At 62.3% G+C, this 14419-nt stretch overlaps 1 protein-coding gene across 4 annotated transcripts in view; it reads right to left on the bottom strand.

Moving 5' to 3' along the window:
- ASIC3 (acid sensing ion channel subunit 3) overlaps nt 1-14419 on the bottom strand; it is a 40949-nt gene that overhangs the window by 20404 nt on the left and 6126 nt on the right. For 3 of the 4 annotated variants that reach the window (XM_074946633.1, XM_074946636.1, XM_074946634.1), the window contains exons 2-3: nt 7171-7321; nt 4138-4265 (exon numbers count right to left, since the gene is read on the bottom strand). In XM_074946633.1, coding sequence (XP_074802734.1) covers nt 4138-4265; nt 7171-7321 — 279 coding nt within the window. Of the gene's footprint in view, nt 1-4137; nt 4266-7170; nt 7367-14419 lie in introns of all 4 variants that reach the window. The other variant, XM_074946637.1, reaches the window with a different exon arrangement.

Raw genomic sequence — 14419 nt, 5'->3', positions numbered from 1 at the left:
ACCAGCTACTAACACAATCCAGCCTCCGTCCCCAACCAACTAACCCTAACCAACCCCAACTAACCCTAACCAACCAACACCAGCTACTAACACAATCCAGCCACCGTCCCCAACCAACTAACCCTAACCAACCCCAACTAACCCTAACCAGCCAACACCAGCTACTAACACAATCCAGCCACCGTCCCCAACCAACTAACCCCAACCAACCCCAACTAACCCTAACCAGCCAACACAGCTACTAACACAATCCAGCCACCGTCCCCAACCAACTAACCCCGACCAACCCCAACTAACCCTAACCAACCCCAACTAACCCTAACCAACCAACACCAGCTACTAACACAATCCAGCCACCGTCCCCAACCAACTAACCCTAACCAACCCCAACTAACCCTAACCAACCCCAACTAACCCTAACCAGCCAACACCAGCTACTAACACAATCCAGCCACCGTCCCCAACCAACTAACCCCAACCAACCCCAACTAACCCTAACCAGCAAACACAGCTACTAACACAATCCAGCCACCGTCCCCAACCAACTAACCCCAACCAACCCCAACTAACCCTAACCAGCCAACACAGCTACTAACACAATCCAGCCACCGTCCCCAACCAACTAACCCCAACCAACCCCAACTAACCCTAACCAACCAACACCAGCTACTAACACAATCCAGCCACCGTCCCCAACCAACTAACCCTAACCAACCCCAACTAACCCTAACCAACCCCAACTAACCCTAACTAGCCAACAACAGCTACTAACACAATCCAGCCACCGTCCCCAACCAACTAACCCTAACCAACCCCAACTAACCCTAACCAACCAACACAGCTACTAGCACAATCCAGCCACCGTCCCCAACCAACTAACCCTAACCAACCCCAACTAACCCTAACCAACCCCAACTAACCCTAACTAGCCAACAACAGCTACTAACACAATCCAGCCACCGTCCCCAACCAACTAACCCCAACCAACCCCAACTAACCCTAACCAACCAACACCAGCTACTAACACAATCCAGCCACCGTCCCCAACCAACTAACCCTAACCAACCCCAACTAACCCTAACCAACCCCAACTAACCCTAACCAGCCAACACAGCTACTAACACAATCCAGCCACCGTCCCCAACCAACTAACCCCAACCAACCCCAACTAACCCTAACCAGCCAACACCAGCTACTAACACAATCCAGCCACCGTCCCCAACCAACTAACCTTAACCAACCCCAACTAACCCTAACCAACCCCAACTAACCCTAACCAGCCAACACAGCTACTAACACAATCCAGCCACCGTCCCCAACCAACTAACCCCAACCAACCCCAACTAACCCTAACCAGCCAACACAGCTACTAACACAATCCAGCCACCGTCCCCAACCAACTAACCCTAACCAACCCCAACTAACCCTAACCAACCAACACCAGCTACTAACACAATCCAGCCACCGTCCCCAACCAACTAACCCCAACCAACCCCAACTAACCCTAACCAGCCAACACCAGCTACTAACACAATCCAGCCTCCGTCCCCAACCAACTAACCCTAACCAACCCCAACTAACCCTAACCAACCAACACCAGCTACTAACACAATCCAGCCACCGTCCCCTACCAACTAACCCCAACCAACCCCAACTAACCCTAACCAGCCAACACAGCTACTAACACAATCCAGCCACCGTCCCCAACCAACTAACCCCAACCAACCCCAACTAACCCTAACCAACCAACACAGCTACTAACACAATCCAGCCACCGTCCCCAACCAACTAACCCCAACCAACCCCAACTAACCCTAACCAACCAACACCAGCTACTAACACAATCCAGCCTCCGTCCCCAACCAACTAACCCTAACCAACCCCAACTAACCCTAACCAACCAACACCAGCTACTAACACAATCCAGCCACCGTCCCCAACCAACTAACCCTAACCAACCCCAACTAACCCTAACCAACCCCAACTAACCCTAACCAGCCAACACAGCTACTAACACAATCCAGCCACCGTCCCCAACCAACTAACCCCAACCAACCCCAACTAACCCTAACCAACCAACACCAGCTACTAACAGAATCCAGCCACCGTCCCCAACCAACTAACCCCAACCAACCCCAACTAACCCTAACTAGCCAACAACAGCTACTAACACAATCCAGCCACCGTCCCCAACCAACTAACCCTAACCAACCCCAACTAACCCTAACCAGCCAACACAGCTACTAACACAATCCATCCACCGTCCCCAACCAACTAACCCCAACCAACCCCAACTAACCCTAACTAGCCAACACCAGCTACTAACACAATCCAGCCACCGTCCCCAACCAACTAACCTTAACCAACCCCAACTAACCCTAACCAACCCCAACTAACCCTAACCAGCCAACACAGCTACTAACACAATCCAGCCACCGTCCCCAACCAACTAACCCCAACCAACCCCAACTAACCCTAACCAGCCAACACCAGCTACTAACACAATCCAGCCACCGTCCCCAACCAACTAACTCTAACCAACCCCAACTAACCCTAACCAACCCCAACTAACCCTAACCAGCCAACACAGCTACTAACACAATCCAGCCACCGTCCCCAACCAACTAACCCCAACCAACCCCAACTAACCCTAACCAGCCAACACAGCTACTAACACAATCCAGCCACCGTCCCCAACCAACTAACCCTAACCAACCCCAACTAACCCTAACCAACCAACACCAGCTACTAACACAATCCAGCCTCCATCCCCAACCAACTAACCCTAACCAACCCCAACTAACCCTAACCAACCAACACCAGCTACTAACACAATCCAGCCACCGTCCCCAACCAACTAACCCCAACCAACCCCAACTAACCCTAACCAGCCAACACAGCTACTAACACAATCCAGCCACCGTCCCCAACCAACTAACCCTAACCAACCCCAACTAACCCTAACCAGCCAACACAGCTACTAACACAATCCAGCCACCGTCCCCAACCAACTAACCCTAACCAACCCCAACTAACCCCAACCAACCCCAACTAACCCTAACCAGCCAACACAGCTACTAACACAATCCAGCCACCGTCCCCAACCAACTAACCCCAACCAACCCCAACTAACCCTAACCAGCCAACACCAGCTACTAACACAATCCAGCCACCGTCCCCAACCAACTAACCCTAACCAACCCCAACTAACCCTAACCAACCAACACAGCTACTAACACAATCCAGCCACCGTCCCCAACCAACTAACCCCAACCAACCCCAACTAACCCTAACCAACCAACACCAGCTACTAACACAATCCAGCCTCCGTCCCCAACCAACTAACCCCAACCAACCCCAGCTACTAACCCACCCCACCAGTACAACCCACCTCAACCAAATAAACTTAACCTACCAAAACCAACCAGCTGCACCTATGGACAGACAGACAGAAGGATGGATACTCTCTGCTGCTAACCCAACACACCGCCTGAACCCCAGCCACTCAACCCTAACTGACCATCCCAACCAACTAGACCCCAACTCCATCCAATCCAATCCGAACCAAACCACCAACCCCAACTAATGTTCACCAACCTGCCATCCCCAACCCACCCCAGCCATCCCCAATCAACGAAACCCAACGAATCATAACCAACTAACTCGAAATATTTCATATTTGCAAGTGCGTGAGGACCAGGTGCTAGAGTGGACCTGGTGGAGTGCGAGTCCCACCTCACTGCCACAGGAACCAAGTGGGGCGAGTAGTCAGGGTCACTTTGCCTCTGGATGCACCCGGTGGGTGGCCCCAGGACACGCAGGCACAGAAAGTGCCCCCCAGACACTGGTGGCCAAAGATTCCGATCACACGTGTATGGGGAGCTGCCTCGACAGGGGGATCCACACGGCCAGCACCTGGGGGAAGAAACGGCTCCTGGCATCCTCCCTTGTAGAGAAGGGGCAGCCTCATGCCAGCAATCCCTCCCCAGGGATCCCTGAGGCGCTGACCCCCCTTTCTGTCATCACCAAGGCTCCCTCCCTCCCCAGCTGCCTGCCCCACGAGCACTGGGGTGATAGGCAGGACCCCTGCTGGCCCACAGGCCCCGGGGATGGACAGACAAATGGAAGGACGGATACCCTCTGCTGCTGGCAGGACACGAAGGTCTGGAAGCCGGGCGCCACACCGAAACCCAGCTGGTCGATGAAGGGCGGCTCCTCCTGGCTGTGGATCTGCACCTTGACCCCAGCTTCGTAGGAGATCTCATCTGTCAACACAGCAGAGCATAGGGATGTTAAAGGGGGTGGGAGAGGGCTCCTGTTCTGGGGGGGAGCTAGCTGGACTTGATTCCTGCCTTGTGGCTTTTCATCCTCAGAAGGGGGGGGTGAGATAGACCTGTCCATGCTGGGGGTGTTGCTGTCTGGGGGAGGGGGTGTGGTGTCTGTCTATGCTGGGTGTTCCTGTCCTGGGGACGGGGTCAGGCGGGGCTGCGCGACCCGGGGTGTCGCTGTCCCGGGGATGGGGTCGGGCGGGGCGGGGTGTCGCTGTCCCGGGGTCGGGCGGGGCTGTGCGACCCGGGGTGTCACTATCCCGGGGTCGGGCGGGGCCGGGCGAGGTGGGGTGTCGCTGTCCCGGGGACGGGGTCAGGCAAGCCGGGGGTGTTGCTGTCCCAGGGATGGGGTCGGGGGACCCGGGGTGTCGCTGTCCCGGGGACGGGGTCGGGTGGGGACGGGCGAGCCGGGGGTGTTGCTGTCCCGGGGATGGGGTCGGGGGACCCAGGGTGTAACTATCCCGGGGACGGGGTCGGGCAGGGCCGGGTGAGGTGGGGGTGTCGCTGTCCCAGGGACGGGGTCGGGCGGGGCCGGGTGAGGCGGGGTGTCACTGTCCCAGGGTAACTGGGTTGGGCGGGGCCAGGTGAGGTGGGGTGTCGCTGTCCCGGGGACGGGGTCGGGCGGGACTGGGGGAGTCGCTGTCCTGGGGACGGGGTCAGGTGGGGCCGGGCGAGCCGGGGGTGTCGCTGTCCCGGGGACGGGGTCGGGCGGGGACGGGCGAGCCGGGGGTGTCGCTGTCCCGGGGATGGGGTCGGGCGAGCCGGGGATGTCGCTGTCCCGGGGACGGGGTCGGGGGACCTGGGGTGTCACTGTCCCGGGGACGGGGTCGGGCGGGGCCGGGCGAGGCGGGGGTGTCGCTGTCCCGGGGACAGGGTCGGGGGACCCGGGGTGTCACTGTCCCGGGGACGGGGTCGAGCGGGGCCCAGCGAGGCGGGGGTGTCGCTGTCCCGGGGACGGGGTCGGGCGGGGCCGGGCGAGGCGGGGGTGTCGCTGTCCCGGGGACAGGGTCGGGGGACCCGGGGTGTCACTGTCCCGGGGACGGGGTCGAGCGGGGCCAGGCGAGGCGGGGGTGTCGCTGTCCCGTGGACGGGGTCGGGCGGGGCCGGGCGAGGCGGGGGTGTCGCTCTCCCGGGGACGGGGTCGGGCGGGGTCGGCGACGCGGGGGTGTCGCTGTCCCGGGGTGACGGGGTCGAGCGGGGCCGGGCGAGGCGGGGGTATCACTGCCCCGGGGTGACGGGGTCGGGTGGGGCCGGGCGAGGTGGGGGTGTCGCTCTCCCGGGGACGGGGTCGGGCGGGGTCGGCGACGCGGGGGTGTCGCTGTCCCGGGGTGACGGGGTCGAGCGGGGCCGGGCGAGGCGGGGGTATCACTGCCCCGGGGTGACGGGGTCGGGTGGGGCCGGGCGAGGTGGGGGTGTCACTGTCCTGAGGATGTGGTCGGGCGGGGCCGAGCGAGGCGGGGTGTCGCTGTCCCGGGGACGGGGTCGGGGGATCCGGGGTGTCACTGTCCCGGGGACGGGGTCGAGCGGGGCTCAGCGAGGCGGGGGTGTCGCTGTCCCGGGGACGGGGTCGGGCGGGGACGGGCGAGGCGGGGGTGTCGCTGTCCCGGGGACAGGGTCGGGGGACCCGGGGTGTCACTGTCCCGGGGACGGGGTCGAGCGGGGCCCAGCGAGGCGGGGGTGTCGCTGTCCCAGGGACGGGGTCGGGCGGGGCCGGGCGAGGCGGGGGTGTCGCTGTCCCGGGGACGGGGTCAGGCGGGGCCGGGCGAGGCGGGGTGTCACTGTCCCGGGGACGGGGTCAGGCGGGGCCGGGCGAGGCGGGGGTGTCGCTCTCCCGGGGACGGGGTCGGGCGGGGTCGGCGACGCGGGGGTGTCGCTGTCCCGGGGTGACGGGGTCGAGCGGGGCCGGGCGAGGCGGGGGTATCACTGCCCCGGGGTGACGGGGTCGGGTGGGGCCGGGCGAGGTGGGGGTGTCACTGTCCTGAGGATGTGGTCGGGCGGGGCCGGGCGAGGCGGGGTGTCGCTGTCCCGGGGACGGGGTCGGGGGATCCGGGGTGTCACTGTCCCGGGGACGGGGTCGAGCGGGGCTCAGCGAGGCGGGGGTGTCGCTGTCCCGGGGACGGGGTCGGGCGGGGACGGGCGAGGCGGGGGTGTCGCTGTCCCGGGGACAGGGTCGGGGGACCCGGGGTGTCACTGTCCCGGGGACGGGGTCGAGCGGGGCCCAGCGAGGCGGGGGTGTCGCTGTCCCAGGGACGGGGTCGGGCGGGGCCGGGCGAGGCGGGGGTGTCGCTGTCCCGGGGACGGGGTCAGGCGGGGCCGGGCGAGGCGGGGTGTCACTGTCCCGGGGACGGGGTCAGGCGGGGCCGGGCGAGGCGGGGGTGTCGCTGTCCCGGGGACGGGGTCGGGCGGGGTCGGTGACGCGGGGGTGTCGCTGTCCCGGGGTGACGGGGTCGGGTGGGGCCGGGCGAGGCGGGGGTGTCACTGTCCCGGGGATGGGGTCGGGCGGGGCCGGGCGAGGCGGGGTGTCGCTGTCCCAGGGACGGGGTCGGGCGAGGCGGGGGTGTCGCTGTCCCGGGGACGGGGTCAGGGGACCCGGGGTGTCACTGTCCCGGGGATGGGGTCGGGCGGGGCCGGGCGAGGCGGGGTGTCGCTGTCCCGGGGACGGGGTCGGGCGGGGCCGGGCGAGGCGGGGGTGTCGCTGTCCCGGGGACGGGGTCGGGGGACCCGGGGTGTCGCTGTCCCGGGGACGGGGTCGGGCGGGGCTGTCCATGCCAGGTGTTGCTCTCTGGAGGAGTACTGCCGTCCCAGGTGTGTGGGGAGCCCTGTGCCCGGCGCCCAGCCTCACCGCTCTCCCCCCAGACGGGCAGGTACTCGTCCTGCTGGATGTTCAGCATGAGCTCCAGCCCGTTGCCGGAGCCGCCCTTGACGGTGGTGAGGAGCTCGGTGCCTGGCGCCCCGGCATTGAACGTGTAGCACTTGCCCAGGCGTGTGAAGATCTGCAGGGGAGACAGAGCCGGGCATAAGGGTGTGACGAAGTGGGACTGTTCTTAATGGTTCCTCCGAATATTGTGGGGGTGCCTCAATTTCCCTTATGCAGTTCTTAAGTATCTAGGTGGTGGGGTAAGGGTGTATGATCACTGCAGAGCCCTAGAGGGCAGGTGTGTGCAGGGGTCTGGACACAGAGAATGGCCGACACCCTGTTTCCTGGCCACTGATGGCCTGGACCCTTCCCCCCTGCAAGGTGAGAGCTAAAGGGTTGGAGAACAAAGGAATCAGGTGACCTCCTGGCCTGGGAAAGGAACAAAGCCCAGAGGAGGGGGGGCTGGAGGGAGTTTCAGTTTGGGGCTGGCTAGGACATGGAGTGAAGGGCAGACGTGGTTGTCTGGCTCACTGCCCTCCAAAATGGACCCAGCTGAGGGGTCCTGTTCTCTGCACCTGCAAGCTCTGTTTTAGACCATGTTCCTGTCGTCTAATAAACCTCTGTTTTACTGGCTGGCTGAGAGTCCCGTCTGACTGCGAAGTTGGGGTGCAGGACCCTCTGGCTTCCCCAGGAGCCCCGCCTGAGCGGTCTCGCTGTGGGAAGCACACGGAGGGGCAGAGGAGGCTGAATGCTCCGAGGTCAGACCCAGGAAGGTGGAAGCCGTGTGAGCTGTTTGCCCTGCGGACAGGCTGCTCACCGGAAGGCGACTGCCCCAGAGTCCTGACTGGCTTCATAGGGAGCAGTTCCAGAGCATCGCCCGGGCACTCCGTGACAAAGGGGTCAGCCCCAGTCCAGCCCAGGGAGACACTGCACCGGGACCTGCCGCACTGGGGGGGCTGGGCCATGTGCAGAGCTGTGCTCTCTCGGGGGGGGCCGGGGGGGGCTGGGCCATGTGCAGAGCTGTGCTGTGTCGGGGGGGGGGCTGGGCCATGTGCAGAGCTGTGCTGTGTTTGGGGGGGCTGGGGGGGGCTGGGCCATGTGCAGAGCTGTGCTGTCTGGGGGGGGGCTGGGCCATGAGCAGAGCTGTGCTGTGGCTGGGGGGGGTTCGGGGGGGCTGGGCCATGTGCAGAGCTGTGCTGTGTCAGGGGGGGCTGGGCCATGTGCAGAGCTGTGCTGTGTTTGGGGAGGGGCTGGGGGAGGCTGGGCCATGTGCAGAGCTGTGCTGTGTTTGGGGGGGCTGGGGGGGGCTGGGCCATGTGCAGAGCTGTGCTGTGTCTGGGGGGGGGCTGGGCCATGAGCTGAGCTGTGCTGTGTCTGGGGGGGTTGGGGGGGGCTCGGGGGGACTGGGCCATGTGCAGAGCTGTGCTGTGTCGGGGGGGGCTGGGGGGGCTGGGCCATGTGCAGAGCTGTGCTGTGTCTGGGGGGGGGCTGGGCCATGAGCCGAGCTGTGCTGTGTCTGGGGGGGGCTCGGGGGGGCTGGGCCATGTGCAGAGCTGTGCTGTGTCTGGGGGGGGCTGGGGGGGCTGGGCCATGTGCTGAGCTGTCGTTCTGGTCTGTGCACTCCCAGCTACCTAGTCCCTCGCCCGTCAGGAGCTCGGCGAGGCAGGGGGGCACTTGGGCGGCGCTTTCTGACCCAGCCTTGGGGCCTGGCGGAGGTGAGGACAGAGCGGGGGGGGGGAGGGGAATACCTGGCGCAGCAGCCTCGTGGTGTTCAGCACAGCCGGTAAAGCCCAGTCCGTGGCCAGGCGCGGCTGGCGCAGGCCACAAGCACAGCGGTGGGGCCCAGCACCATGCACCCCGGGGTGAGATCTGACGAAAAGCCACGTTTCTGGAGCGTGGGGAGCAGGTTGGGGCTGCGTCCCACTGAGTAAAGACACCGCAGGAGCCGCCTGCCCTGGACGGCTACAGTTCCAGTGCCACCCGGTCTGGGGGTCCACCCTGCGGCGGGCGCGGCGGGGGTGTCTGAGCAGCCAGGTGCGCGGTTTGCCTCAGGGCGGCCGCAGTGACGCTAGTCTGGAGGCCTTGTCGGCGTTGAGAACAGCCCACGGATGGGATTCATGTGCCCAGGGTTTGCCCCCCAAGAGCATATGGGCACTATTCCGTTGGTACGCAGGTCCTCGTGACCCACGGTGCACTGGGGACGCTCACAATGCCAGGGTTTGTCACCAGCTGGGAGTCGACATTCAGGGACAGGCTGGGATGGTATTCCCATGGCAGGACCCTGGCACAAGCGACGTTCCTGTCCCCACCGTGTGACCCCCTCCTGCCTGGGCTCGTGAAACCAGCCCCTGACCCGTGCTCAGCCAGTGCAGAACGGCTATGGGCACGTGGCTACCCACCCGCTTGGAGGCCAGTGTCCACATCAGTGCAGTTGCTGGGCTCGTCCCAGTCCTTGGGGAGCCAATTCCCCCTGACTGGCCCTGTGACGGCCAGGGGCCGCGGAACCGGCCCCCTCAGCCAAGACCTGGAGCTGGATGTGCCTGGGCACCAGGGGTCAGGGATGCTCTGTGCTCCCACGCCATGGACTGCCTGGCCCAATGGCAGAGTGGGAGAATCGTAGCGCCCCGGGGTCAGCTAGTCCAACCCCCACCACCCTGCAGGAGCTGTTGGGTCTGTCCCATCCCAGACAGATGGCTCCAGCCTCCTTGGGAAACCCTCCAGGGAAGGCGCTTCCACAACCCCCCCGAGGCGTCAGTTCCATTGTCCCACTGCTCTTACAGCTGGGAAGTTTTTCCTGAGATTTCATCTCAATCTGCTCTGCTGGAGTTTGACCCTATGGCCTCTTGTCCTGCCCTCCAGAGAGAACAGCTTTTCTCCATCCTTTTCGTGGCAGCCTTTCAAGTATTCAAAGCCTGCTGTCATGTCCCCCCTGAATCTCCTCTTTTCCAGAGCAAACATACCCAGCTTTGGCCTTTGCTCGAATGGCTTGTACTGGTACCTGCAGGAATGTGTTTGTGGGGAGAAAGGGGCTAATTGATTGGGGGGGGGGAGTGCTTGTGGGCCTTGCTTGCCATGCAATGCTGGATAAAGGAGGGGGATGAATCCATGGGCCCATCCCAGGAAGTTACTGAGGTGGGAATCGTCCTACCCCGCTGCAGAGGGGAACAGTGTTTGCTCCTGATCCTGGGTTTAGCCTCACTGTCTGTCTGATGCAGCCGCAGCCAGAACCTTTCTCGATGCCATAAAAGGCTTTGTTTGTGTGACGCAGGAGGGGGGAGTGTTGACCTGGGAATGTGGCAGGGGAGTTTCACTGGGGATGGGAGACCGGAGAGCCTGTCACCTGAGCCAGGAGGGGGAGGGGGAGGTAACACCTCTGCCCCGGAAACTGGACAAAGGCTGCAGGAGGGAGCCGGCTGGGGGGGTTTTGGTTTCAGTTTTGGGCTGGGTGGTGGAACGCAGGGAACCCCAAGGCTGGGGTCTAAGCTCCCTGCCCTCCACCTGACTGAGGAGTCCTGGGTGTACCCACAAGTTCTGCTTGAGACTGTGTTCCTATTATCCAATAAACCTCCCATTTTACTGGCTGGCTGAGAGTCTCAGTGAATCCCAGGAAGAGGGGTGCAGGGCCTGGACTCCCCCACACTCCGTGACACATTCCCACGTCAACACTCCCCCCTCCCTGCTGCGTCACATCTCTCCCCCCTTCGAGACTGAACTGAGCGGGGTCACTGTGACCAGTGACCTGGGGAAGTTCGGGGCCCCCTTTCCGGGACAGCGCATCCGCTATCAGGTTGGCACTTCCCTTCACGTGGACCACGTCCATGTCGTAATCCTGCAGGAGCAGGCTCCACCTCAGGAGCTTGGCGTTGGCTCCTTTCATCTGGTGCAGCCAGGTCAGGGGAGAGTGGTCGGTGTACACGGTGAAGTGTCGCCCGAAGAGATAGGGCTCTAGTTTCTTGAGGGCCCACACCATGGCCAGGCACTCCTTCTCGATGGCCGTGTAGTGTTGCTCCCGGGGTAGCAACTTCTTGCTCAGGTACACGATGGGGTGTCTCTCCCCCTTTTCATCCTCCTGCATTAACACCGCCCCCAGTCCCGTGTCGGAGGCGTCGGTGAACACCACAAAGGGCTTGTCAAAGTCTGGGTTTGCCAGAACTGAGCCACTGACCAGAGCCTCCTTCAGCGCCCGGAAAGCCTCCTGGCACTGCTCGGTCCAGACCACCTTGTCTGGCTTCCCCTTCTTGCATAGCTCAGTGATGGGGGTGGCGATGGCGCTAAAGTGGGGCACAAACCTTCGGTAGTATCCTGCCAACCCAATAAAGGCTTGGACCTGCTTTTTGGTGTGGGGAGTGGGCCAGTCTCTGATCACCTCCACCTTGGCCGGTTCCGGCTTTAGGCGGCCACTCCCCACCCGATGGCCCAGGTAAGATACTTCAGCCATCCCCACCTTGCACTTCTCCGCTTTTACAGTCAGCCCAGCCTCCTGGAGTCAGTCCAGCACTTGTCTAACCTGGGACACGTGATCCTCCCAGGTCTGGCTAAAGACACAGATGTCATCAATATACGCCACGGCAAAACTCTCCATCCCCCTCAGGAGCTGGTCCACCAGGCGCTGGAAGGTGGCCGGCGCTCCCTTGAGGCCAAAAGGCAGGGTCAGGAACTCATAGAGCCCCAGAGGGGTGATAAAGGCCGATTTCAGCCGGGCATCTGCAGTCAGCGGCACTTGCCAGTAGCCCTTTGTAAGGTCCATGGTGGTAAGGTACCGAGCTCCTCCCAGCTTGTCTAGGAGCTTGTCAGGCCTGGGCATGGGGTAGGCATCCGATACAGTGATGGCATTGAGCTTCCGATAGTCCACACAGAACCGGACCGACCCATTCTTTTTGGGGACCAGCACCACCGGCGAGGCCCAAGGGCTGGCCGATGGCTGGATCACCCCCAAAGCCAGCATGTCCCGGACCTCTCTTTCCAGGTCCTGAGCAGTTTTCCCTGTGACTCGGAAAGGGGAGCATCTTATCAGCGGGTGCGACCCTGTCTGCACCCGGTGGACAGTCAGATTAGTGCGTCCAGGCTGGTTGGAAAACAGCTGTGGGTACAGATGCAGCACCCCCCTGACCTCAGCTTGCTAGGCAGGGGTTAGCTGATCCGAGAGGGGAATTGTTTCCAGGGGGGAACCAGCTCTGGTCCCAGGGAATCGATCTACTAAAGGGTCATCTCCCTGCTCCTCCCACTGTCCACACACGGCCAACACCACATTCCCCCGGCATAATATGGCTTCATCATATTCACATGGTACACCCGGCGGTGGTGGGCCCGGTTCGACAGCTCCACCACATAGTTTACCTCGTTTAGCTGCTTGACAGTTTTGAAAGGGCCCTCCCAGGCGGCCTGTAGTTTGTTCTTTCTCACTCCCTGTGAGAACCATCACCGGATCTCCGGCGGCGTAGGCGCGGGCCCGCGCCGTGCGGTCATACCAGACCTTCTGCTTCCTCTGGGCTCTGGCCAGATTCTCCCTGGCCAGGCCCATGAGTTCAGCCAGTCTCTCTCGGAAGGTCAGGACATACTCCACCACTGACTCTCCATCGGGAGTGGCCTTCCCCTCCCACTCCTCTCTCATCAGGTCCAGGGGGCCCCTCACCCTCCTTCCATATAACAGTTCGAAAGGCAAAAATCCGGTAGACTCCTGGGGCACCTCCCTGTACGCGAACAGCAGGTGAGGTAAGTACTTGTCCCAGTCCTGCGGGTGCTGGTTCATAAAGGTTTTCAGCATCATCTTTAGCGTCCCATTGAACCTCTCCACCAGCCCATTGGACTGGGGGTGATACGCTGAGGCCCAGTTGTGCCGGACCCCACATTTCTCCCACAAGCACCGGAGCAGGGCCGATATGAAGTTGGAGCCTTGGTCTGTCAAGACTTCCCTGGGGAACCCCACGTGGCTGAAAATGGTCAGGAGCGCATCTGCCACGGTGTCTGCTTCAATGGACGCTAAGGGCACTGCCTGGGGGTAGCGGGTGGCAAAATCTACCACCACCAGAATGTATTTCTTCCCCGACGGGTCGTCTTGCTGAGAGGCCCCACGATGTCCATGGCCACCTTCTGGAAAGGCTCCTCTATGATGGCCAAAGGTCTCAAAGCCGCTTTCCCCTTGTCCCGGGCCTTCCCCACCCTCTGACAGGGGTCACAGGATCGGCAATACTGCCGGACGGTGGTAAAGACCCCGGGCCAGTAAAAGTTCTGTAGCAACCTCTGCCGGGTGCACGGGATTCCCTGGTGCCCTGCGAGGGGGATGTCATGGGCCAGGTACAGGAGCTTGCGGCGATACTTCTGGGGGACCACCAGCTGCCTCCTGATCCCACAGGACTCCCCTTCCCCTGGGGGAGCCCATTCTCGGTACAGGAACCCCTTCTCCCACAGGAACCTCTCCTGGCAACCTCTCCCCATGGTCCGTCCCACACTGAGGTCGGCCAGGTCCCTGAGCTTCTGCAAGGAGGGATCTTTCCTCAACTCGGCCTGGAACTCAGCGGCTGGGGAAGGGATGGGGACCTGTGTCACAGAGTCCCCTGGCGATGCTCTGGAAGGGCTCCCTACGAAGCCAGGCAGGACTCTGGGGCAGTCTCCTTTCTGTGAGCAGCCTGTCTGCAGGACACACAGCTCACACGGCTTCCACCTTCCTGGGTGTGACCTCGGAGCATTCAGCCTCCTCTGCCCCTCCGTGTGCTTCCCACAGCCAGACCGCCCAGGCGGGGTCCTGGGGAAGCCCGAGGGTCCTGCCCCCCAACTCCACAGTCAGACGGGACTCTCAGCCAGCCAGTAAAACAGAGGTTTATTAGACGACAGGAACATGGTCTAAAACAGACCCTGTAGGTGCAGAGAACAGGACCCCTCAGCCAGGTCCATCTTGGGGGGCAGTGAGCCAGACAACCACATCTGCCCTTCACTCCATGTCCTAGCCAGCCCCAAACTGAAACTCCCTCCAGCCCCCCCTCCTCTGGGCTTTGTTCCTTTCCCAGGCCAGGAGGTCACCTGATTCCTTTGTTCTCCAACCCTTCAGCTCTCACCTTGCAGGGGGGAAGGGCCCAGGCCATCAGTTGCCAGGAAACAGGGTGTCGGCCATTCTCTGTGTCCAGACCCCTGCCCACACCTGCCCTCTAGGGCTCTGCAATGATCATACACCCTTACCCCACCCCCTAGAGACTTAAGAACTGCCTAGGGGAAACTGAGGCACCCCCACACTATTCAG

This window comes from Natator depressus, chromosome 2 (assembly GCF_965152275.1).
Source record: "Natator depressus isolate rNatDep1 chromosome 2, rNatDep2.hap1, whole genome shotgun sequence".
NCBI lineage: Eukaryota > Metazoa > Chordata > Testudines > Cheloniidae > Natator > Natator depressus.
The sequence above is the reverse complement of the archived record's forward strand: the minus strand, read 5'-3'. Positions and strand labels throughout refer to the sequence as shown.